At 48.5% G+C, this 26,373-nt stretch overlaps 2 protein-coding genes across 2 annotated transcripts in view; both read right to left on the reverse strand.

Moving 5' to 3' along the window:
• Positions 1-7,154: 7,154 nt before the first annotated feature.
• Positions 7,155-17,600, reverse strand: rars1 (arginyl-tRNA synthetase 1). Its single transcript, XM_056595441.1, has 14 exons — positions 17,413-17,600; positions 16,761-16,895; positions 15,668-15,856; positions 14,929-15,037; positions 14,478-14,578; positions 13,646-13,888; positions 13,026-13,155; positions 12,645-12,749; positions 11,730-11,908; positions 10,121-10,230; positions 9,476-9,581; positions 8,819-8,991; positions 7,681-7,928; positions 7,155-7,322 (listed from the first exon to the last, which is right to left on the reverse strand). Exons 1-14 carry the CDS (start codon positions 17,455-17,457, stop codon positions 7,213-7,215), a joined length of 1,983 nt encoding a protein of 660 aa, XP_056451416.1. The 5' UTR covers positions 17,458-17,600; the 3' UTR covers positions 7,155-7,212.
• A 3,125-nt stretch (positions 17,601-20,725) lies between these two features.
• The window catches only part of wwc1 (WW and C2 domain containing 1), a 25,137-nt gene continuing 19,489 nt past the window's right edge, over positions 20,726-26,373 (reverse strand). Inside the window, exons 16-22 of the mRNA XM_056594562.1 lie at positions 26,355-26,373; positions 25,997-26,165; positions 24,778-24,945; positions 24,449-24,541; positions 23,311-23,541; positions 22,763-22,875; positions 20,726-22,314 (exon numbers count right to left, since the gene is read on the reverse strand). The exon at positions 26,355-26,373 is cut by the window's right edge and continues 52 nt beyond it. Coding sequence (XP_056450537.1) covers positions 22,248-22,314; positions 22,763-22,875; positions 23,311-23,541; positions 24,449-24,541; positions 24,778-24,945; positions 25,997-26,165; positions 26,355-26,373 — 860 coding nt within the window. The 3' untranslated portion in view covers positions 20,726-22,247. The remainder of the gene's footprint in view (positions 22,315-22,762; positions 22,876-23,310; positions 23,542-24,448; positions 24,542-24,777; positions 24,946-25,996; positions 26,166-26,354) is intronic.

Here is a 26,373-nt window from a genome sequence, read left to right on the forward strand (position 1 = left end):
GGCACCCTGGAATCCCCCAAACATGGTAGTGTGGAAACCTCTAACATGGCAACCTAGAAACCTAACCTGGCAAACTGGAACCCCAAAAGATGGTAACTTGGCCACTCGCAACAGGGCAACCTGGAAGCCTCCAACATGGCTACCTCAAACCTCATGAGGTCTAGAGGTGGTATACAGGTGGTATACAGGTGGTCTAGAGGTGGTCTAGAGGTGGTCTAGAGGTGGGCTAATGGAGGTCTAGAGGAGGACTAGAGGTGGTCTAGAGGAGGTCTAGAGGTGGTCTAGAGGTGGTCTAGAGGTGGTCTACAGGTGGGCTAGAGGTGGGCTAGAGGTGGTCTAGAGGTGGGCTAATGGAGGTCTAGAGGAGGACTAGAGGTGGTCTAGAGGTGGTCTAGAGGAGGTCTAGAGGTGGTCTAGAGGTGGTCTAGAGGTGGTCTACAGGTGGGCTAGAGGTGGGCTAGAGGTGGTCTAAAGGTGGGCCAGAGGTGGGCTAGAGGTGGTCTAGAGGTGGTCAAATGGAGGTCTAGAGGAGGACTAGAGGTGGTCTAGAGGTGGTCTAGAGGAGGTCTAGAGGTGGTCTAGAGGTGGTCTACAGGTGGGCTAGAGGTGGGCTAGAGGTGGTCTAGAGGTGGTCTACAGGTGGGCCAGAGGTGGGCTAGAGGTGGTCTAATGGAGGTCTAGAGGTGGTCTAGAGGAGGTCTAGAGGTGGGCTAGAGGTGGTCTAGAGGTGGTCTACAGGTGGGCTAGAGGTGGGCTAGAGGTGGTCTAGAGGTGGTCTACAGGTGGGCCAGAGGTGGGCTAGAGGTGGTCTAGAGGTGGTCTAATGGAGGTCTAGAGGAGGTCTAGAGGTGATCTAGAGGTGGTCTAGAGGAGGTCTAGAGGTGGGCTAGAGGTGGTCTAGAGGTGGTCTACAGGTGGGCTAGAGGTGGTCTAGAGGAGGTCTAGAGGAGGTTCTGGAGGTGGTCTAGAGGAGTTCTAGAGGTGGTCTAGAGGAGGTCTAGAGGAGGTTCTGGAGGTGGTCTAGAGGTGGTCTAGAGGAGTTCTAGAGGTGGGCTAGAGGTGGTCTAGAGGTGGTCTAGAGGTGGGCTAGAGGTGGTCTAGAGGAGGTTCTAGAGGTAGTCTAGAGGTGGTCTAGAGGAGGTCTAGAGGTGGTCTAGAGGAGTTCTAGAGGTGGTCTAGAGGTGGTCTAGAGGAGGTCCAGTGATCCTCAATCATCTTGAGCATCAGAAGATGGAGAGTGTGTCAGCGGAGGATGGCGTGTTGGGGGAGAGTTGGGGGGAGAGTTGCTCGCTCACTAAGAGGATGACGATGATAGGCTGCCAGCTCCCTCCTCCCTCGCAGCCTGTTTCCATGGTTACTTCTGACTTTGAAGATAGCAGTGGATTGAGAGAGGGGTGAGGCGGAGACCGGGGAGGGGAGGAGAGGAAAGAGAGAGAGAGAGGACAGGGAGGAGGTGAGGAGAGGAAGAACAGTTAAAGGAGGAAGAGGAGGGGAGGTTGCAGAGGAACGAGAGAGGGGAGGGGAGGAGAGAGGGAGACGGAGTGGTCGGGAGGAGAGAGAAATACTAAAAGAGAAGAGATAAAAGAAGGGTTGAATATAGAGGGCTACTGCACTGCACAGTGTAAACACATCACATGTGCCAAACTGTGTCAACACATCACATGTGCCAAACTGTGTCAACACATCACATGTACCAAACTGTGTCAACACATCACATGTACCAAACTGTGTCAACACATCACATGTGCCAAACTGTGTCAACACATCATATGTACCAAGCTGTCAACACATCAAATGTGCCAAACTGTCTCAACACATCTATCACCCCGCTCTACACCCCACTGGCCATGCTGTGGCAGTGCGACGGTCTTTGGGTGGTGCAAGGGGCACAATCAAGTTTATTGTGCACACCTGCGAAGGGGTGCTTAAAAGCCATGCCTTCAGCCTCAAGAAGGGGGCTTGCTTTCTCGTGAGAACATGAGCTATTGTCAAGACTTTTCACTTGTAAAATTATTTATGAAATTAAAACACTTTATTTTGGGATTTCAACCCTGTGGTCTGTCTCCATACTTTGTTACGGCTTCCGAGCCAGTCGTAACAACATCACATGTACCAAGCTGTAATCACATCACATGTACCAAGCTGTAAACACATCACATGTACCAAGCTGCAAACGCATCACATGTACCAAGCTGTAAACGCATCACATGTACCAAGCTGTCTCAACACATCCCATGTAGCAGGATGTTACGTAATATAAAGTAGAGGTCCAGGCGGACTGGATGAGCCCAATGGGAACCCTTCAGTCGGCCCGGAGAGAAGGATTCCCTCTCAACTCGCTCGTCTTCAGCAGTGAGGACTGTTACACCATGGCGGCCAGGGTCACGGGTACTGTAGCATCAGCATCAACACTCTAGGAATATGTACTAATATTCAATACCAATATTCAATGCAAACTCATATTTAATAGAACTATTCATAGATATATACTTAAATTCACTATGTACTTATATTCAATATGTACTAATATTTTATAAATAATGATATTCAACATGAACCTATATTTAATTTATAGTAGTACTCAACATGAACTAATAACAAATAAATAGGGGAGATTGGGGTAAAATAAGCTAAGATAACCAACCCCCTGTATTTAGGCTACTGTACACATGTGTTATTTTTTGACCATCATTTATATCGGGCTGTGATGGAGAGAAGCACATGGTAAAGTTGCAAGTACGTTTTTTTCAGAATAAACAGTTTTTTGCTTGTCAAAGTAAGTATCTAACAAATCAGGTGTAATTACTGCTGAATGAATGATTTATTCATGCGTAAAAATTTGTCTGTGATTTGTCAAGGTATAAAACCGTGGGAATAATTTAGTTGAAGATTTGCCTGAATTGTTAACTAGGCAGTTTGTGGAAGTGACCCACATGCTGTGGGGTAAGTAGAGCCCTTCATCTTACCCCACCATGATGCACTGTTGTCAAGTTAAGTCTCTAAAGTATAAAGTGATATTTCAATGTAGTATTGCACCACTGATTGGGATTTTCATATTTTGCACATTGAAGAAAAGCTGTCATGCCAATAAAGAGAGAGAAAGGAGCTGGGGAGAGCACTGATGTCAAGGATGAAAATCCATCGGAGAAGTGTCAAAACACAAATACAGACAGGTTTTATATATTTTTTATGTTTCCTTAAGCAAACATATAAGACTATTTGGAAAAGGAAAATGGTCAATTTCAACCCAGATGGCTAAACTTGCCCCAGCGTATGGGTAAGTATGGCTAAGCCTTACTTAGTAAGGCTCAACTTGCCCATACGCTGGGGCAAGTTGAGCCACAACATCTCATTTTTTTTGAGAAGTCATATTTTCACAGACCTATGTCAGATGCATTTTTTATCCTTTTTGATTGACAGAGGACGTCCTGAAGTAAAGGTAGATGTTTTCGTTTTCGTTCTGTCTTATTGTTCCCTGCCTAGAGGACAACATGAGTAAACATTGGCTCATCTAACCCCACCCTCCCCTACTTATATTTAATACGGACTTTGTTTTGGTTCCTTTTGTTTATCGTTTGATCACCTCAACCCTCAACTCAGATGCCCTCTGGTACGAAGGTTATTTCTTAACAGATTTCAGAGAGTAAAGGTGTTCGTATTCGGGTGCGCTTGTAGCCATGGAAACATATCAAAGCGGTTCTCAAGGGCCTGGCACAGCCGCAGCCTTGTGATTCCACTTCCACCCAATTACACTTGAAGCGGCGCACAAAAGGGCTGCAAGGTTAGTGTTGGTTAGTGGTTACCAGCCACAAAGCTACCGTGGACCGCTGGGGAGAAGGGTTTAGACCCTGTGTGAACCAACAGGTCCGCTCTGTTGTTGAACAGCAGTCTCTAAGGTCCTGTTGGGGTTCTATGGTAAGCCCCTGTGAACCAACAGGTCCGCTCTGTTGTTGAACAGCAGTCTCTAAGGTCCTGTTGGGGTTCTCTGTGATTGACAGGAAGAAGTTCCGGCAGTACATTGCGCCACAGATGCCAATGCAGCACGAGACTTGATGGAGTCCACTAATGAGATCACAGCTTAATTAGCTTAACGATTGGATCTTAATGAGCTGCTAAATCTGATTGATTGAGCTCTAACGAGGCTGCATATTATAATAATATAACGAGCTACAGTAATCGTCAACTCTCTTCCAATAATAATAATAAAAGAATATGCTTAGCACTCAAACCCCCCCCCCCCCCCCCCCCTCTCTGGACCTGCCTGGGTCTCTGAAGGCTGACCACACATCCAGTGGATAAGGTTTCAATTAATCAATCTCAAGTAACCAAGCAGGCCCATGCACGGTCGGGCCTGTAGCCACACACACTCCACTGGACCGGATGACTTCAGCTTTCCTACTTGGATTCTTGCCAGATGGTTCTACCCGATTACCTTCATGACCTGTAAGTTTCAAACTAATTGTTATCTAATGATGAATGCAAACTTTTAATTAGAATTCTGCCTCTATGACGGAGGAGAGGAATTGCTGGGTTCCTCAGACATGTAATGCGCAATCGCCTGTGTTGTCTGATCAAGGGAGCGACGGATAGCGTTTCTAAAGACTTCACAAAGCTATTTCACGTTGTTTAAAGGGGCTGATAACTGAACCTGTGTTTTTCTCTCTGTGCATTCCTTATTTTTCCCTACCAGAATTTCTGTCGTGTTTTCATCCATTCCTCATTCAGTTTCATATCGGCTATTGGAAAACTTGGAAGTGTTCCTTTTTTTGTATGTTCAATAGTGTATGAATTATTCACAAATGAGATCAATGGTTAATAGTTGTGTGATCGTGGGAACATGGGGAACGATTGACTTCCATGTCGGGAATATTTTATGAGAATGTAAAGACGAGTTAGAGCTTCTCTAAGTCATCGCTGAGAGCGTTTCATTTCTGCCATCCACGTCTGAAATTCAATTTACAGCAACAATCATGTCAGAGATATGCAAACGCTTATTAAACTAAGAACATCATTCCGATAGGTCTGAAATATTACAGGATACGGTAGCTTTCAGACCATGTGACTCAGAAGAGAGACTTCAATGTCTTCTTTGATGTGTTCCCTTCAATTTACATATTTTTCCTTTTCCACTTTCGAAAAGGTTTCTTACTTTTTAGATCAAAATTCACAAACGAACAGACGAGGTTGAAAGGGAACATTTTAAAAGGAAAGGTGGTAGATTCGAAGGGACGCATCACGGAGAGGTTAAGGTAGGACTCAGAGGACAGGAACCCTTTGTCCCAGAGACATATTTAGATTTCATATGGGAGACCTTCCGACCTAAGACTGTCGAAGGGTGTTCTATTGTAATAAATGCACGCATAACTTGCTTGAAGTCGGGAGTTGATGGCAACGATTAAATGGATGTTGGGCCTCAGTGATTAAATAGGAAAGGGAATCACTGTGTTCAAATAAAGTGTGTCAGAAATATAAATCAAAGGAAGATAATTGTTCTTCATGATCCCCTGATCACAGCCATTAACCAAAAGACAAGGATGAACCCGCCTAATATCCAGAATGAAAGCTCCTTTAGTAGTCTACTACCCCCCTGGTGTTAGCGTAGTGAGTCTACTACCCCCCTGGTGTTAGCGTAGTGAGTCTACTACCCCCCTGGTCCCAGTCTGGTCTAGCTGTAGTCCACTACCCCCCTCAGTCTCTGTCTGACGGGGGTAGACTGAAGAGTGTCTAAACGGTTTAATTTTGAGTTGTACGTTTAGAACTTGCTCAACAATCATGGCAGAAGATGACCATAGAGCTCGTCTTCATTTCCTGACCGTTCATAATAATAATCTGTGTTTGTTTCCTTTGAGTAGACCGACACTAAATACTGAATTAATCGGGTGCGCCCCTGTGGTTCAGCGGGTAGCGAACCACAGGCCCAGTCCTTACCGCATCGACCGGGCCCGTCGTCCTTTGCTGCATGTCTTGTCTTCCCCTCTCTCTCCCATACCTTCATGTCTTACTCTATAATAAAAAGTATTAAACCTTCAAAAATAAATCTTTAAAAAATAAAATAACAAATTAATCTTTTAGGGCCTTATCATTGGACTCCTACTTCACGACTCACTTAGCTGCCAATATGTGGTATGGTTTGAATCCTCAGGACTTTAGAGTGTATAGGAGATGAATCAACAGTATTTGGAAAACTTCAACATTGAAGGAACAAGAACCTGAGGAAGAATTGATGTTTCCAACTCGCGGACGTGACCTTCTGCCTCGAGGTCCCTCTCAGCCTCACTGTTCTCGTATCGCTATGGCAACACCTTTTGGAGACGTGGACGTCTTAAGTAAGATTAGGCTAATCACATGACGCATGTGAGTCATGCGTCATCAATCACATGCCACGTCATCAGAAGGTTCGACCAATCACACGGTGCTCAGTTTCACCCGTTGTTGCTCGTCCGTTTAGTTTAAAGTTTTCACCCTGAAACGTCGATAAAAGCCCCCATTACCTACTCCGCTAAGCAGAAGCCGTCTCCCCAGCTCACTCGCTAGTCTAACGTTTGAGATAGTTTGAATGATTTTAAAGTTTGACTAGACCCGTTAGTTTAAACAGCACGATGGCCCAGTGGTCATGCTCCACTTGGCCAGAAGGGGGCGTTGTTTCAGTGCGTCAGTGGTGCATGGTCTCCCCGTGTCCACGTGGTATCATGTACCTGCTGATCCTCGTAGCCGTGGTGGGTGCGTTCCTTCCCCCCGTCAGACCTCTTGATTAATGTGTTATAGTCTCTGCGGCATAACTTTTTGCTGCAGGTATGAAGGGAGTGCGTGTGTGTGTGTGCGCGTGTGTTTTAATAGTGATGCGTCTTCACTTCTGTAAAGAAGAAACGCAACCAGACGGCGGAGCAACCTGGATCTGTTGAAGGTCACTGCGACGACACACACGCACACACACACACACACACACACAGGTGTTGTGTTTAGTCAAATAAAGAGTACAGCTGTTGGATACCGCGAGGTGTTTCTATGAATCTAAAGCGGTGTCCATAAACAGAATCTTAACTCCGCCTCAGAGAGCGATAGAACGTTCAGGCGACAAGGTCACCCGTAAGAGACGACACCGTTAAAGGAGGATAAAGGATGAACCGAACACGGGCGGCAGAGCCGTTCTCAAGAAGGTGATCAGGAGCAGAGGAGCGGGTTTCAGTATTTATTGAGTTGCGAGCGGCGACATCACATCCTGCTGACGGGCGTGATGCCCAAGATGTCGAAGCCCTTGGCCATGACGGTCGCCGTGGCCTCACACAGCAACATCCTCCACATGTTCACCTTCACCACCTCACCTGGGGGAGGGAGGGAGGGGGGGGGGAAGAGAGAGAGAGAGAGAGAGAGAGAGAGAGAGAGAGAGAGAGAGAGAGAGAGAGAGAGAGAGAGAGAGAGAGAGAGAGAGACACAGAGAGAGAGAGACACAGAGAGAGAGAGACACAGAGAGACAGAGAGAGAGACAGAGAGACAGAGACAGAGACAGAGACAGAGAGACAAGAGACAAGGGAGAGAGAGAGACAAGAGACAAGGGAGAGAGAGAGAAACAGAGAGAGAGGGAAACGGAGACAAGAGACATGGAGAGCAGGGGTTAACAGACGGCTCACTAAACAGTAAACAAGTGTGATCAAACCCAGAGCAGGACCCAGGGGGGCGTACCGGTCTGGCGGTCCTTCTCCACGCAATAGCAGCTGTCGTAGAACTCGGTGAAGGTGGTGGCCAGCTCGTACAGGTAGTCGCAGAGGCCGTGCAGGAACAGGTCCTCCAGGATCTTGTTCAGCACCTCGGGGAAGCGCAGGATGCACTTGCCCAGCTTCCACTCCTTGTCGTGGTCGAGGAGGATGGGGGTGGAGACCGCCGCCGCCGCCAGAGCCCCCCCGTCGAGGCTGGCCAGCCGCGAGATGGACCTGGAGACCCACAGGGAGTGGGTTAAGGACAACCGGGGGGACTGCTACTGCAGTGGGTCTCTGGGGGGCTTTTACTCTGGAGGAGTGGGGTCCCCAGAGGACCTTTACTCTGGAGGAGTGTCCTCACCAGGGGACCTTTACTCTGGAGGAGTGTCCTCACCAGGGGACCTTTACTCTGGAGGAGTGGGGTCCCCAGAGGACCTTTACTCTGGAGGAGTGTCCTCACCAGGGGACCTTTACTCTGGAGGAGTGTTCTCACCAGGGGAACTTTACTCTGGAGGAGTGGGGTCCCCAGAGGACCTTTACTCTGGAGGAGTGTCCTCACCAGGGGACCTTTACTCTGGAGGAGTGTCCTCACCAGGGGACCTTTACTCTGGAGGAGTGTTCTCACCAGGGGAACTTTACTCTGGAGGAGTGGGGTCCCCAGAGGACCTTTACTCTGGAGGAGTGTCCTCACCAGGGGACCTTTACTCTGGAGGAGTGTCCTCACCAGGGGACCTTTACTCTGGAGGAGTGGGGTCCCCAGAGGACCTTTACTCTGGAGGAGTGTCCTCACCAGGGGACCTTTACTCTGGAGGAGTGGGGTCCCCAGAGGACCTTTACTCTGGAGGAGTGTCCTCACCAGGGGACCTTTGAACTGGAGGAGTGTTCTCAGCAGAGGACTTTTACTCTGGAGGAGTGATCTCACTAGTGGACTTTTACTCTGGAGGAGTGTTCTCACCAGAGGGCTTTTACTTTGAATGAGGGGTTTTAGGGAGGAATCTTACAATGAGTGATTCTTCTCACAAGGGGACTTTTACTGTGAAAGAGGGTTGTCAACACGGGACTTTTACTGTGAAGGAGGGTTCAGGGTGAGGCAGCAGAGTACCCTTATTGCGGAGGCCACTCACCTGATGCGTGTGAGTGCGTAGAGCAGGTAGGCGGCGGTGTTCCCGCGGTCGTCCAGCATCTTGTCGAAGGAGAACACGTAGTCGTTGATGCGGTTGTGGGAGAGGTCGGCGTACTTAATGCAGCCGTACGCCACCGACCGCTGGGCCTGGGTCAGCTCCTCCGGGGTCAGCACCTGGAGAACCAGAGGGACGTACCGTTAGCGTAGCTACCGCTAACCTAGCATAGCTACCGCTAACCTAGCATAGCTCCTCTGGGCTCAGCACCTGGAGAACCACTGTCAGCGAAGCTACCGCTAACCTAGCATAGCTACCACTAACCTAGCATAGCTCCTCTGGGTTCAGCACCTGGAGAACCACAGGGACATACTGTTAGCGTAGCTACCGATAACCTAGCATAGATACTGCTAACCTAGCATTGCTCCTCTGTGCTCAGCTCCTGGAGAACCACAGCAAAATACAGTTAGCGTAGCTACCGCTAACCTAGCTTAGCTCCTCTGGGCTCAGCACCTGGAGAACCACAGGGACATTCTATTAGCGTAGCTAGAGCTAACCTTGCTACATTGAGCTTAGCTACCGCTAACCTAGCATTGCTCCTCTGGACTGAAGCCCTGGACATAACAGGTACACACTGTTAGCGTAGCCACAGCTAACTCAAACCTTGTCTCTCTCCTTGTCCTTCAGCTTGTCCATCGAGCGCTTGAGCCCCTCGTCAAGTAGATCCATGAGGCGCACAGTGTCTCCAGACCGGGTCTTAAACTTCTTCCTGGAAACACAAAAACAACCGAATATAAATAATATACAACTAGATTGAATACACCTGAATAATAACAGCCTTCATCTTCACTGTAGCTCTCAATATCCCAGTATCAGCACAATGCATTCAGCCCACTCCCGGGTTCTCGACACACATTAGTAAAGTGTTGGGCTGGCATATAGTAGTATCTATTGGTATAGTATATTGTTGGAATAGTATAGATAAGTATAGTGTTGGGCTGGGATAGAGTAGTATATATATAGTATATATTAGTACATGTTATGTATATATTGTATATTAGTACATGTTATGTATATATTAGTACATGTTATGTATATATAGTATATATATATATATTATTTATTAATATAGTATAGTGTAGTGGTGTAGTGTATATTAGTACATGTACACACATTATACTATATCAATATAGTATACATAAGTACATAATAATATAGTATAGTCTTGATGTAGTGCATATTAGTACATATAGGTATGAATAGTGTTGGTGTAGTGTACATGAATACAGTATATTAGTATTTATTTACTTGTCCTCTCCGAGTACGACCCCAAAGCCGGCGTGCTCCACGCGGGTCGTCAGGGGGTCGTACCAGCCCAGCATACGGGCGGCCGCAAACACCAGCTGGAAGTGAGTACTCTGCAGAGTACACACAGTACAGTATACACATTACACCAGCTGGAAGTGAGTACTCTACAGAGTACACACAGTACAGTATACACATTACACCAGTTTGAAGTGAGTACTCTACAGAGTACACACAGTGTACACATTATACACACAAACACCAGCTGGAAGTGAGTACTCTACAGAGTACACAGAGTACACACATTATACACAAAAACACCAGCTGGAAGTGAGTACTCTGTACAGAGTACACACAGTGTACACATTGAACTCTACCCTGAGTACACACAGTATACACATTATACACACTAACACCAGCTGGAAGTGTCTGTATCCTAACAGGAAGTGACATACGGCCTGTACCCTAACGGTGCGTTCACACCAAACGCGACATTTGTCGCCCTTTCGCGTTGTCGCCGAAGTTTTGTCGCGCCACAAATCATAATCTGTCGCTGTGCAAGTTTTGTCTAATTTTTCGCGCCACAAGATAACCACCATTGCATGTCTTTACCTTTTATGGAAGAGGGAGAGACGTCAGAGGACCCGACGCAGTCTATTCATAATATTGTAATGACCACGGAAGAGGCAGTGAATGAAGTATTGAATAGACAGAGATGTATTAGATAGGCCTACCCAATAAACCGTTGGAACACACAAGGACGGAAACATAGCAACGCCAGTAAACAAACCCCGAGAAGCCCAATCCCTATGAGAGCTCCCCGCGCTACGGCCATCCGGAGGCCGTAGCGCATCCAGAGCTTTTGGCCGTGATGTATGATATATACAAATATTATATTATATACTATTATATTATATAGAGCTCCGGGAGTCGCAAACGGCATCAATCACTTTCTCCTCCATGCTGCAGTTCACCCACTGCACCGAGTTTGACGGTTGAACGCTGATTGGCTGTCATCACGCGAAATTTGCGTCAAAGTTGAAATATTTAAACTCTAGAGCGAATTTGTCGCGCCACAAGTCCTCGTGAACGCGCTCGCCTGTGCACGCCGAAAGTGTGGCGCGACAAATCGAAACTTGTAGCCGGTTTTCTCTCGCGAATAAATTCGCCCGATACGCGTCTATACGTTCACTTTGTATGGGATCCTGTCGCACCGTCACGTTTGGTGTGAACGCACAGTAACAGGAAGTGGGGTACTGTGTCTGTTTCCTAACAGGAACAGGCAGTAGTGTCCTGTCTGTATCCTAACAGGAAGTGACATACGGCCTGTACCCTAACAGGAAATGACATTCGGCCTGTATCCTAACAGGAAGTGACATACGGCCTGTTACAGGAAGTGGGTTACTGTTTCTTTATCCTAACAGAAACATGAAGTAGTGTGTGTAGTGTAGGAACAGGAAGTGACATACAGCCTGTATCCTAACAGGAAGTGACATACGCTATGTACCCTAGCAGGAAGTTGCCTACCTGTGTCCGTACCCTAGCAGGAAGTTGCCTACCTGTGTCCGTACCCGAACAGGAAGTGACTGTATCCTAACAGGAAGTGGCGTACCTGTCCGCTGTCGGTGACGTAGATGATGATGTCAGCGCGCTCCTGGAAGATCCGCTGGTGGATGGCTGCGAGGTCGGACGTGTCGTAGGTGAAGCCTCCGTCAGACTTCACCACCGTCAGCGGGATGGACTGACCCGGGACGAACACGATGTGACGCCCCTCGTCCAGCTCCAGCACACCTGGGGGGGGGGCGAGAGAGCACCGCTTAACATGGGGGAGAGAGAGAGAGAGGGGGTGAGGGAGCACCGCTTAACATAAGGAGGGGGAGAAAGAGAGTGGGGGGGCGAGAGAGCACCGCTTAACATAAGGAGGGGGCGAGAGAGAGAGAGAGAGAGAGAGAGAGAGAGAGAGAGAGAGAGAGAGAGAGAGAGAGAGAGAGAGAGAGAGAGAGAGAGAGAGAGAGAGAGAGAGAGAGAGAGAGAGAGAGAGAGGAACACTTAACATAGGACGGACTGAGTGAGTGAGTGAGTGAGTGAGTGAGTGAGTGAGTGAGTGAGTGAGTGAGTGAGTGAGTGAGTGAGTGAGTGAGTGAGTGAGTGAGTGAGTGAGTGAGTGAGTGAGTGAGTGAGTGAGTGAGTGAGTGAGTGAGTGAGTGAGTGAGTGAGTGAGTGAGTGAGTGAGTGAGTGAGTGAGTGAGTGAGAGAGAGAGAGAGCATAGTGGTGTGGAATTTGGCTAGTGTTTGGTGTTAAAGGAGACTGTATAAACCATGGTCAGGACAACACTGCCCCCATGTGGCCACACAACGGTACTGTAGCCTGAATATATTCTATAGCCTCACACTAACCAACCCACCCTGGTCTCACACAACCTCTATTCTTCCAAGCCCATCAAACACACGACAGTTTAAGTGTAGTAATAGTATTTGTGTGTGCGTGGTGTTAGTATAGTAGACGTGTAGAAATAGTATTTCTTACCTTTCTGCTTGAGCTCCTCCACCACAGCCTTCATCATCTCCTGGTAGAAGGACTCGCCTCTCTCGATCAGCTTCACCTGCAGACAGTCATACACCCTCTGGAACTCTGCACACACACACACACACACACACACACACACACACACACACACACACACACACACACACACACACACACACACACACACACACACACACACACACACACACACACACACACACACACACACGCTGTTTTCTACTGATTGCCAATACCAATATTTTCTACAAGAATATAGTAATGTATTAGTAGTACTAGTATAGCGTAAAACATGACCTAGCCGCTCTAGAGACCTCACAGATGAGGGTCCAGGCCTGTATAGTAGTAGTAGTAGTATATTACCGGCCCTGGAGACGTCACAGATGAGGGTCCAGGCCTTGATGATCTCGGGCTCTTTGCTCTGCAGTCGGACCACACAGCGGTACGCTCTCTTCTTGAAGTCCTCCTCCTCGTCAAAACGCTTCTTAGACTCCTGTGTGTGTGTGTGGGGGGGGGGGATTCCTATTTTATACCCCAGCAATGTTTCTAGAACTCTTTTTTCAAATGTAACAACAGAAAAGTAAGACAGACAGACAGAAGAGCAGACAGACAGAAAGAAGAGCAGACAGACAGACAGAGGAGCAGACAGACAGACAGACAGACAGACAGACAGACAGACAGACAGACAGACAGACAGACAGACAGAAGAGCAGACAGACAGACAGGAGGGCAGACAGACAGACAGACAAAAGAGCAGGCAGACAGACAAAAGAGAAGACAGACAGGCAGAAACACAGACAGACAGAAGAGCAGGCAGACAGGCAGAAAGAAAGACACAAGAGGAGACACAGACAAAGGAGCTAGACGGACAGACGGAAGAGCAGACGGACAGAAGAGACCGAACAGACAGACAGACAGACAGACAGACAGACAGACAGACAGACAGACAGACAGACAGACAGACAGACAGACAGGCCCCGCACCTTGTAGAAGGCCTGCAGGTCTCCTATGGGTGGGGAGGAGGTGACGTAGTCGGGGAACTTGTCCTGCAGGTGGGCGATGAGCATGCCGAACTGGGTGCCCCAGTCGCCCACGTGGTTGAGCCGCACCACCTCGTAGCCCAGGAACTCAAACAGCCGGCACATGCTGTCCCCGATGATGGTGGAGCGCAGGTGGCCCACGTGCATCTCCTTGGCGATGTTCGGCGACGAGAAGTCCACGATCACCTGCCGGGCCACACCCACAGAGCCCGAGTGGTGAGCCCACAGGTCTGCTGCATCCCTCCCCTCCCTCCCCTCCCCTTCCCATCCCATCCTCCCACGTCTCCATCCCAACCCAACACTTCCTCCCTCCCTCCCCTCCCTCCCTCCCTCCGGCGTCTCCATCCCATCCCTCCCTCCCTCCCCCTCCATCCTCCCTCCCCATCCTCCCTCCCCCTCCATCACTCCCTCCCTCCCTCCCCCCACTCCACCACGAAGGCTTCCACAGGAGACAAACAGAGAGCCTGTTTTTGGTCGGCCCCGCTCCTCACGTGCGCTTAGGACTACAGCCCAACGCCGAGGCGTCCACGACGTCGAGGCGGAGGGAGGGCTTCAACTAGCGCTGGTAACCGTGGGAACGAGACGACAGTGGACATCGGACAGCTAATGCTAAGCTAGCAATGTGTGGGGGTTAATCAGGTTAATAATCGACCCGAGGCCGACAAGACCGGGGTACCGCTGAGCCTGATTGGGCGGAACGATGGACGTCGAACTCAGGGAGAGCCCGGTGTCACCTCAGCGCGCTCTTATTGTGAAGGCGCTGCTCGGTGCGTACCTTCTTCCTGACGGGCAGCGGTGGAGGCTGCACTCCGTTGAGCAGCAGGTTGGTGAGCAGCTTGGAGACAAACGGCTTCCTGATGTGGATGTTGATGAAGCCTGAGGAGACGGGGACACACGATTGGTCCACCAGACAGGAAGTGGAGCGGCAGTCAACCAATGGGGATGCAGCTTCAGAGCTGATGGTAAAGTTTCAGTCATTCATCGTAGACTGTTGATAATCAACTACCTCTAATGTTTACTTTCATTTTTGCATATATATTACTACTATTGTTCATGGACGCATTTTATTGCGTGTATAAAACTGTTACTAAAGCACCATTTTATCTGAGCTCAGTGGCTTCAGTGTTTACGACCCTCTCAAGACGTTTCTCTTTCGTTATGAGGACTACCAGTCGATGGTCTAACTGGAAACAGTTAGACCCCAACAGGAAGCGCTCCCCTCTGACCTGGTCCCGCGATCTCCGTCTTCTCTATAAGCTCGTTCTCTGGAAGGTTCTCCAGGATCTTCTGGGCGATCTCCCGAGGGGTGACCTTCTCCCCTCTGGCCTTCAGCATCTACACACACACACACAGTAAAACTTTTAATTGTCTTTTCGATTTTAAACAATCAACTGAATGACCTATTTGTTGAGCCACACACCCACACACCCAGATGAACAGGCAGAAACCAGTTTATTTTTTATTATTACTACACTTTGTCCATTTGTTTTTTAAAGTGAAACTTTTAAATTGTCTCACACACACACACACACACACACACACACACACAGTCTCTGGCACAGCGCCCCTGGAGGCCAAGGGGGCAGGTTGTGGAGGCGGCGTACCACCGATTCTCAACAGATGGCGCCAGTAAGAACATTGGGGCCAATTAATGAAATGCAGAGCACCTGAGGAGCAGGTGGGGAAGCATGCTTTAAAAAGCATGCTTCCACACTCATTCAGGGCTCTCCTGTTTCGCGTGTGCGGAGAGACCAGTCTCGGGGGTGATGGGATTCCACCCGGAGGAACAAGACTGTCGATTCCTCCAAAGCTGAGTTTTGTTTGATAGATTTATAATTTAATATTGAATAAAAGTGCCATTTTGGCTCTAAGTAATCTCCAGTTCGTGTGCTTATTGGAAGGAGGCGGCTCACTCACGAAGCCGGGTTGCCACAACACACACACACACACGCGTTGACAGCCCACCTGGCCCAGTGCCATGGCGCTGTTGCACTGGTAGTCTCCGAACTTGGGGTCTCGGCCGGGGGTGACGGCCAGCGGGGGGTCCGCCACCTGGGGGCAGGCCGCCCGGATGGCGTCCTCGAACACCTCCTGCAGCCGCTGGTTGATGTTCAGCATGGCCCTGGAGCCCGGAGCGGGGTCCGCCTGAAGGCTCTGGAGAACCACCGCAGAACACGGTGAGAACCACGACACAACACTGATAGAACCACAACAACACTGATAGAACCACAACACAACACTGATAGAACCACAACACAACACTGATAGAACCACAACAACACTGATAGAACCACAACACAACACTGATAGAACCACAACACTGATAGAATGACACAACATGACACCTGACACAACACCGCTAGAACCACAACGCAACACTGATAGAACCACAACACCGCTAGAACCACAACACCGCTAGAACCACAACACAACACCGCTAGAACCACAACACCGCTAGAACCACAACACAACACCGCTAGAACCACAACACCGCTAGAACCCCAACGCAACACCGCTAGAACCACGGCAGAACAGTGAGAACCCCAACACAACACCGCTAGAACCACAACACAACACCGCTAGAACCACAACACCGCTAGAACCACGACAACACCGCTAGAACCACAACACAACACCGCTAGAACCACGACACAGTGAGAACCCCAACACAACACCGCTAGAACCACAAAACAACACTGATGGAACCACAACACAACACCGTAGAACCACAACACCGTTGGAGAACCACAACACAACACACGTGTGTTGTGTTGTGATTCTAACAGTGTTGTGGTTCTAACAGCACTGTTAGAACCACAACACTGTTACAAAAACAATAGGCTGTACTGTTAGAACCCTACTGGTACCTGGTGTCTGGACCCTACTGGTACCTGGTGTCTGGACCCTACTGGTACCTGGTGTCTGGACCCTACTGGTACCTGGTGTCTGGACCCTACTGGTACCTGGTGTCTGGACCCTACTGGTACCTGGTGTCTGAACCCTACTGGTACCTGGTGTCTGGACCATACTGGTGCAGTACTGGTGTACTTGGACTCACCCTCTTGAGGGTGTTCAGGCGGTACTTGAGTTTGGCGTTCTCCTCCTTCAGGCTGGCGAGCTGTGGCGATGGTTCGAGTGCCCGTGGGTTCTTCAAACTCTCGATCTCCGCCGACAGAGTTCTGATATGTCTCTCCTGTACATCAACACACCCAGACAGTGATCAACACAGCCAGACAGACATCAACACACCCAGACAGAAGATGGTTTCACTAATGAAGGGTGGGGGAGATGTCTCGACCGCCACCGATAAACAAAACAGAAAGCGGAGCTGGTCCAGCTCCTCCCACAGCTCCCCTTCTGTTCCTGTGAGATGGATCTTGATCATAAGGTGAATAAACACTGGATTCATCCAAGAATCATGAGACCTCAGCATGACGCAACGCCTCCTGAAGCCCGTGAAATGACGCGCCTCGATGTGGACACAAACGCTCCCTGCTTTCGATACATTGAAGCAAGGTGTGTACTCTGTATGTGTGTTTTTAAATAAGAATAACGTTAACACTAACATAACATTAGCCCCCCTGAAGTTACCACCGCTTACGTCATTGGACCCACATGTGCACGCACACACTCCACTAAGTCTGCAGACCGCAGCATCATCACATCATCCAGAACACCGCATCACAACACATTACTACATCACAACGGACCTGCTCCTGTAGGCGGGCGGAGCAGTCAGCCAACGGGTCTCCCATCTTAGGTTGGGAAAAAGTACAAAAATCTGAGAAAAAGTTCAACGCTTAGTTTCGGTATGAGCTGCCGACTCTGTCACCGGCGGACGAGGAGAGCAGAAAGAAGAGCGTCCCGGAAAAGGAGGCTGCTCACTTTTAGTTTAGCGCCCCCCGGAGGCCAATAGAGAAGACAGCGGTTTTACAGTTGTGTTTTAGCGCCCCCCAGCGGTCGAATGAGGAAAGAGACATTGTGCTGATGTTTACTAATGATTTCAGCCAAGGTCATCTTTGACCAGGGCCCCGTTTCCCGAAAGCGTCGTTAGCCTAAGTGGATCGTGAAGTGCGTCGAAAGGGCATCGTAGAGTTTTCACCGCGTTTCCCGAAAGCATCGTGGGGAACGAACGTCTTGAAAACGCTCGTAGCTAACGAGTACTCCAGGGGTGCTCGTAGGTACTCGTAGGACGCTAAGAGCATCGTCAGCTATAGCCTCAGTGGCGACACCATCGGACATTCCGTCTATTGGATGCGTTTTATTAAAACGCATTGCGCCTTTATGTTCTTAGTTTGGTAATTAATAAAGATTATTAATTAATTTATTAATAAAGATGTTAAAATGGCCAAAATAAAACGGGACAGTCCAGAAAATGTTTGCGCAGGCAGGGCACTCAAAATGTGTGAGAGAAAGTGGGGGGATTTGTGCAGACTGACATAGGCTACTCATAAAACGTAGCATAATATAATGTAAAAAATTAAATTAAATTAAAAAAAATTAAAATAAAGAAATAAAATAAATTATAAAAAACAAGCAAAGGAGCAGGCAAAAGGCTGGGATATGGTGGGGATTGGTCACGTTGACGGGAATGTTTAGTGACATGAGGGAGGGTGGAGGGGGTTAAAAAAAAGTCTCAATCACTCTTCGACGCGCATGAAAACCAGCCGCGTAGTTATGAGGGAGGCCGTCCTCACACCGATCTTCCTCATCGTCATCGTCCTCAACGTCCTCCGGTTCAAGCAATGCCACCCCAGCCTTAGCTGCAATGTTGTGCAACATAGCCGTCACACATATCACGGCGCATGACTTGGCCGGCGAAAACTGGAGCCCTCCGCCTGACTTGTGAGGCATCTAAGCGCAACTTCCACCTCCCGATCGTGCGCTCAACGATGCACCGGGCCAGACGGTGGGCTTCGTTGTATTCCTCATCATGGACGTCTCCCGGGTTATTCACAGGTGTGAAGAGGAATTATTTCAGGGGGGAAAATGCCGTGAAACGCACAGTGCATACAGGATTAGGACTGATATATGTCGGTTTAAGCCTAATCAATTGTGTTTTAATGTCTTTAGCATTCATATAATTGCAGTCTATTTTTTTTGTAGGCTACACTGCTGTTGTCCTTGATGGGGATTTATTTTAACCCTTTTTAACACAATTTTCCTGCGACATTCCTGCGTCTCCCCCTCCTACGGAGCCCATTTCAGCACCGTGTCAGTAGACAGTTACAATCCTACGACGTCGTGAGTGCAGCGAATGCGCGTTCACGTTAAGAGGAGTTTCGGGAAACGCTCCAAAGAAATTGACGATGGATCGCAAGATCCATCGTGAGAATGATCGTACGAGCGTGGATCCATCGTTATCGGGAAACGGGGCCCAGATCAATACATTTTAGGGAAAATATAGAATACGATTATGAATGATGTATGTGCATTTTATCAGGTGTACCCAAGAACATGACATTGGTTTGTGCTGTATTCTGGTCGACACAAACACACACTCACACTTTTAAAGAATCTGATAAATTATTGCCTAGTAAAAAGGAAAATAAACATGTATATTAATAATATACATATATCAAATGAAACAGGACCACCAGTGGTTAAAATAGGAGAGAATATTTTGTTTTTATTTGTTGTGAAGCTATAAAACATTGTTGTTGAGTCTTCTTCGTGCTGGTGAAATATTTACAACTCTGGTGGACAGTACAGTGTCTGAGATTAAAATTCACAGTTTTCGGGGGGAGAAAAGAGTTGAGGAGAGGAAAACATTTAAAGCAACACCCAAATCACAAAGTGCAATAAATACCTGGTGGGTATATCTGGCGCCACCTATTGGCCGCAGCCACCAGACACACGCGAGGGACTCGACAGGAAGAGAATCACAGGACAACTTCAATTAAGGTTAACCGCGTGTGAGTCATCGACTACGTGTCGACCGGAGAAGTCACGTGACTAAACAAGGTTCTCAGTGGTTTAAAAAACAAAAACACAAACAAATTATATACAAAAAGATATACGATGGCCTACATTCATTTCTGATCGAACATTCCGTCAATCAAGACATATTTTAATTGATCGTAACACATCGCATATATTGCTGATAACGAACGAGATCAACGTTGGAATGGTGCGCCTCAAATCAAAGCCTACTTTACGACGACACGACGACAGAAAAACAAGGAGTAACGCGCAAAGGTTAACCTTTGCATGAGAACGACTAAACGAAAGGTAAAATCAGGTACTTCAGAAGTGATACTTATTCCTTATGGTTTACTGATAATCTACACTGTAGCTCGCCCTCTCTCTCACACACGGGGCTCTCTCTCCCCCTCGCACGCGCACACACACCCAGACCTCCCTCCTCCTCCCACACAAACAACGTTCTCCCCCCCCCCCTCTCCCTCTCCCTCTCTCTCCCCCCCACCTGCTCCTCCTCCCTACTCCTTCCGCACGGCCGCTCCACCTGTCACCTGCACTGTCAGATACAGGAAGTGACATCATAACCCTACACACGCTCACTCTCTCTCTCTCTCCATACAGGAAGGGAGACGCTCCTGGGATCACATCGTTGTCTTCCAAACCGGACGGCTCCATGCCGCCGTTGCCACGGCAACCGTTCATCTGGAGGGACCCTGGGTGGAGGCAAGGAGGACCGTGCCCGGGTCCAGGTGGAGCGTTGAACCCGCGCGCTGTGGGCGCGGTGCCTCGCTCATAAAGTCATAAATTAACTCCGGGAGTAGAACCGCTGGCGAGCCGGCAAGTACCTCCTGGAGGTGGCTGGTGGTTCTGGTCGAGGACGCCCGGCTGACCGGTTCTATGGTAACCCCTGCAGACCGCTGGCTGCTTCCTCATAACGAAAACACCGGAAGCTTTCAGCGGTACACAACCAACCAGAGGTCAGAGAGAGAGAAGGGTAGAGACAGTGAGCGAGCGCGAAAGGGAGAGTGAGAGAATCAACCAAAGGTCAGGACTCTCCTCTGATGCATCATATACCAGAGAGAGAGAAAGAGGGGGGGGGGGGGGGGGGGCATAGACCCTGACATGGTCAGTCTATGAGGGTCATCCATTCATCTCCTGGTGGAGCAGTAAATACTGACCTCTCCTTTTACCCGGTGAGCTCTGAGAAGCCAGTTAAGGCGGTAAACTGGCGTGCTCTTATTTCCTTCATTTGTTCGAGAGACAGCTAATCACTGCTTCCCTCGAGTAACTTATCTCGTGTGTGTGTGTGTGTGCGATTGTGTTACAGTGTCTGTGTGTGTGTGTGTGTGCATGCGTGAGTGTGTGTTACAGTGTGTGTGTGTGTGTGTGTGTGTGTTACAGTGTGCACATCATTTAACAACAAACAACATTTCATGAGCAGCTGTAACGACAGGTGGTCCTCTTCAGAACCTCAGCACTGATCAAGAAGATCTGGACATGTTCTTCAGAGTACAGCATAGATAGAAGAGTACAACAGTATGAGTAGTAGAGTACCACAGAACCAGTGCTGGAGTAGTACAGTACCACAGTACCAGTACTAGAGTAGTACAGTACCACAGTAACAGTACTACCGAGATCGTACCAGGGTTCTGGTGCATGAGAAACCAAAGGATGTCACCTTCATGTAAGCTGCTGGATTCTGTCAGCGCATCGACTTCCCATTCTCTCCTGATCCAGTCCTATCCAGTCTTATCCAGACCTGATCCAGTCTCGATCCAGTCCTGATCCAGTCCTAACCAGATCTTATCCAGTCCTATCCAGTCCTTCCTGTCCTAAAGAGTATTGCTGGTGTGTTTCAGAGCTCCAACGTCCCCACTCTGAAGTTGAGGTGTGTTTCAGAGCTCCAACGTCCCCACTATGAAGGTGAGGTGTGTTTCAGAGCTCCACTCTGAAGGAGAGGTGTGTTTCAGAGCTGCAACGTCCCCACTATATAGGTGAGGTGTGTTTCAGAGCTCAAACATCCCCACTCTGAAGGTGAGGTGTGTTTCAGAGCTCCCCTCTGAAGGTGAGGTTGGTTTCAGAGCTCCAACGTCCCCACTATGTAGGTGAGGTGTGCCTCAGAGCTCCAACGTCCCCACTATGTAGGTGAGGTGTGTTTCAGAGTTCCCCTCTGAAGGTGAGGTGTGTTTCAGAGCTCCAACGTCCCCACTATGTAGGTGAGGTGTGTTTCAGAGCTCAAACGTCCCCACTATGTAGGTGAGGTGTTTTTCAGAGTTCCCCTCTGAAGGGGAGGTGTGTTTCCAGCCCCTTTGGGTGGGTTGTGCTGTACGTAGGAGGTCCCCTTGTGACGGATCTGAACCTCCGCCGTGCTCGTACGCGTGTGTGCTTAAAGTCCTGATCCAGCTGGAATGCTAATGAAACCTGGGGGAAGCAGCATGGAGGCCCAGCTTCTGGTCCAACCTAAAGCTAGAACTGGACTGGATTCAAACTAAAGCTAGGAAGAGCGTCGGGGGCTCAGAGAGACCTCTGTCGTCGACCGGCAGAGTTGGGTTCGTTGACGTGGCAGGTCGGCCGCTGCCCGGTTCTCCTGGTCCGGCTCGGGGGAAGGGGGGGGGGGGGCTCCTCACACGTCATGGGAGGGGAGGTCAGGGATGGAGCTCCGTGCTCTGGTGAGGAACGCCATCTTATCTCTGAGGAGAGAACACCCGTCAGAACAACTGATGGCTTCTGTAACACTAGTCGATACAGCTGTTAGCTTCTGTAACACTAGCAGATATAGCTACTGTTAGCTTCTGTAACACTAGCAGATATAGCTACTGTTAGCTTCTGTAACACTACCAGATATAGCTACTGTTAGCTTCTGTAATGCTACCAGATATAGCTTCTGGGTACTGTTAGCCTTTGTAACACTAAGATATAACTACTGAGTACTGTTAGCTTCTGTAACATTAACTATTGGGTAAAGTTAGCTTTTGTAACTCTCCCAGATATAGCTACTCCGTAGTTAGCTTCTGTGACACTACCAGATACAGCTATCGAGTACGGTTAGCTTCTGTAACATTAAAACACAGGTTAGGTTTTAGGTTTGGTTCTGTGTTAAATAACCCAAGGTCCTCAACAGCAAGCAGCAGGTCCTACCTGAAGTTCTGAACCTCAGGGACCTCCTGACGACTGGTCATCTTGTGGACGTCTTTAGCTGCTGCCTTCATCATCTGCTCCACCCTGTGCTCCTGCTGCTGCTCCTCCTGGGTCTGAGGAGAGAGGAGGGGAGTGGAACGAGGAAGGGGGACAGAAGGAGAAGGAAGGGGGTGGGGAAGGAGAGAGAAGGAGGAGGACGATGAGGTGGTGAGGGGAACAAGGAGGGGGAAAGAAGGAGAAGGGGGGGTGGGGAGGAGAGAGTGATGAGGAATTAGTTAATTAACAGATTTGTGTATTCATTGATTATTATTTAAGTGACTTACTCTCACTCATTACTCATTGGATCACTAAATTATTCACTAGTTGGATCACTAATTGAATCACTAATTGAATCACTAATTGAATCACTAATTGAATCACTAACTGAATCACTAATTGAATCACTAATTGAATCACTAATTGCCTGTTGATGTATGAATGGCCTGGTCCATTGATTTGACTCAGGGACTGCCGGTCAGAGCCGGTCCGGTCCGGCCTGAGGTGCCCACCTGTCTCTCGGCCCGCCGCAGCAACTGTCTGAACCTCTGGTCCTGCTGCACCCAGAGGGGCAGCTCCCGGCGACCCTCCTGCCGGGCCTTCTCCATCTGCTCCTTCAGCTCCCGCAGGACCAGCAGCTCCTGGTCCAGCCGGGCCTGGCGGGTCCTGGACACCTGCAGGTCCATCTCCAGGTCCATGGAGGTGCGCAGCAGACCGTCCAGGGTCTTACCGGCCACTACGGGCTGGGGGACCAACGGGGTGTTACTACTGAGTGCTGGAGTATAACGTCTAACCTTACTCACTATAACTACTCACTGAATACTGTTATACAACATCTAACCTTACTCAGGTAAAACTCCCAGGTACAACTACTGGGTAATGTTATGTTAGTTAATGTTAATGTTCTGTAACACTACTAGGTATAAGGACTGTGTACTGCAGTAGGAAACACTACCAGGTATAAGTACTGAGTACTGCAGTAGGTACCACTACCAGGTGTAAGTACTGAGTACTGCAGTAGGTACCACTACCAGGTGTAAGTACTGAGTACTGCAGTAGGTACCACTACCAGGTATAAGTACTGAGTTGTGTTAGCTGCAGTGGTTAACACTACAGGGTGTATGAAGGGCTCACATTATAGGGCAGTGTGTAAGAGGAACACCACAGCATAGTGGTTTCTTTTTGGCAAGCCATCAGACCCAGGCACTAAAAGACGTCTTTGTTAGTCGTACTACGCAGACCCCGAGAATACACTCTGACGAATGGATGCTTAACCTCGAGGGAGCACAGAGCTCATCAAACATTCAGCAGCTCATGGAATATTAACGCTCGCTTTCTCAGGGCTGAACACGTGACCACCGCACGCTTTCCCTCATCCACCCGCTCAAAGACTCCTCTTCCCTCCCTCCCTTTCGCCCCTTCAACCTCTCTCCTTTCTCTTTCAGACATTCAGAGATTATCTATAATTAGAGGGCTATAGCAGCAGGGCAGACAGGTAAATGGCCAAACAGACAGGTAGACAGGTAGACAGGTACCAGACAGACAGACAGACAGACAGACAGACAGACAGACAGACAGACAGACAGACAGACAGACAGACAGACAGACAGACACACACAGACAGGTCGAGGGGCAGATAGACAGTACTACCTTCTTGACCCTCATGCTTCTTCGTTCAGAAGCGTTCCTGACGAACGGAGACTTCTTGGAGAGAGTGGAGCTGTCGCTGTCACTACGGTTGATCTGGGGACAGAAATATACATTTAATGTACACATAATATGTTATATATCGAGAGAAATATGCAGCACATTTAATATACAGAGATTGTGCTTGACGTGTGTGTGTGTGTGTGAGGCTTAAGCATATGTTGTGAAGGCGTGTGTGTGTTTGTTTGCATATGTTGTGTATGCATATGTGTGCGCGTGTGCATGCGTATAGTGTGGGCCAGTGTGTGTGTGTGTGTGTATGTGTGTGTTACCCTGCAGATGTAGTGGCTCTGGGGTCCCGGGGAGAAGGTCTTGGACCTGATGACGGTGTTGCCCCTGATGAAGGACTGCTGGACCATGTGCCCCCCCCCTGGGCCGGGGTCCGGCGGCCGCTGCTTGGGCCGCACCGACGTCCCCCCGGTACTGGTCTCCTTGTTCACCTGGATCAGTAAACACACCTGGATCATTAAACACACCTGTATCACCTGTAGCGTTATACACACCTGTACCAGTAAACACACCTGGATCAGTAAACACACCTGTACCAGTAAACACACCTGCATCATTAAACACACCTGTACCAGTAAACACACCTGGATCATTAAACACACCTGTTCCAGTAAACACACCTGGATCATTAAACACACCTGGATCAGTAAACACACCTGTACCAGTTAACACACCTGGATCATTAAACACACCTGTATCACCTGTAGCATTATACACACCTGTACCAGTAAACACACCTGTACCAGTTAACACACCTGTATCATTAAACACACCTGTACCAGTTAACACACCTGTATCATTAAACACACCTGTACCAGTAAACACACCTGTATTATTAGACACACATTGATCATTAAACACACCTGTATCACCATTATAATTAAACACACCAGTATCATTAAACACACCTGTATCACCATTATCATTAAACACACCAGTATCATTAAACACACCTATATCAACAGTATCATCAAACACATCTCTATCACCTGTAGCATTAAACACACCAGTATCATTAAACAGACCAGGATCACTAAACACACCTGTTTCACCTGTATCATTAAACACAGCTATATCACCAGTGTCATTAAACTTACCTGTATCATTAAACTCACCTGTATCATTAAACACACCTATATCACCAGTATCATTAAACAAACCTCTAGCAGTGAACACACCTGTAGTATTAAACACACCTGTATAACCTATATCAGTAAATACACCTGTAGTATTAAACACACCTGTATAACCTATATCAGTAAATACACCTGTATCAGTAAACACACCTGTATTATCTAACACAATTCAATAAACGATGGTAATGTATGGCCCTGGTATGATCATGGTATGGTTTTAGTATAGTGCTAGTATTGTCGTGGTATGATACAGGTATAGTATTGGTATAGTTATAGTATGGTCCTGGTATGGTTCAGGTATTGTCCTGGTATTGTACTGGTATTGTATTGGTGCAGTTGTGTTTACCCTCTCTTTGATGGGGGTGGTGGTGGTGGTGGTTCCCGGCCTCTGCTGATCTTCATCATGCACCTCTTCCTCTGCTGCCCATTGGCTGCTCTCTTGGTGTAACTCCTCCCCTTCCTCGTGAGGCCCCGCCCCTATGCTGTTAGACATGGCCGCTTGCTGTCCATCGAGCCTGTAGTGAAACACAGTTAGTGAGGAGCAAACAGATCACTGGATATTACTAGTTCAGATATTTTGACAGGTTGGTTGGGGTTACAGTTAAGGTATAATACATCTTATACGACATTGGGATTTGAGTCATCCTATTGGCCCAGTGTGATAAACAATGCGTGAATGATACGACAAAGAGCTAATATCTGACCGATCAGCTTCTTCTGACG

The sequence above is a fragment of the Gadus chalcogrammus genome, chromosome 7, assembly GCF_026213295.1.
Source record: "Gadus chalcogrammus isolate NIFS_2021 chromosome 7, NIFS_Gcha_1.0, whole genome shotgun sequence".
NCBI lineage: Eukaryota > Metazoa > Chordata > Actinopteri > Gadiformes > Gadidae > Gadus > Gadus chalcogrammus.

Excerpts from the sequence above, each read along its gene's own strand:
- rars1 (XM_056595441.1), bottom strand. The coding sequence starts at position 17,457 with ATGGGAGACCCGTTGGCTGACTGCTCCGCCCGCCTACAGGAGCAG. Across the intron at positions 15,038-15,667 it reads GCGCCATGGCACTGGGCCAG|ATGCTGAAGGCCAGAGGGGA; the intron begins GTGGGCTGTCAA and ends GTGTGTGTGTAG. Across the intron at positions 13,156-13,645 it reads ACCTGCAGGCCTTCTACAAG|GAGTCTAAGAAGCGTTTTGA; the intron begins GTGCGGGGCCTG and ends ACACACACACAG.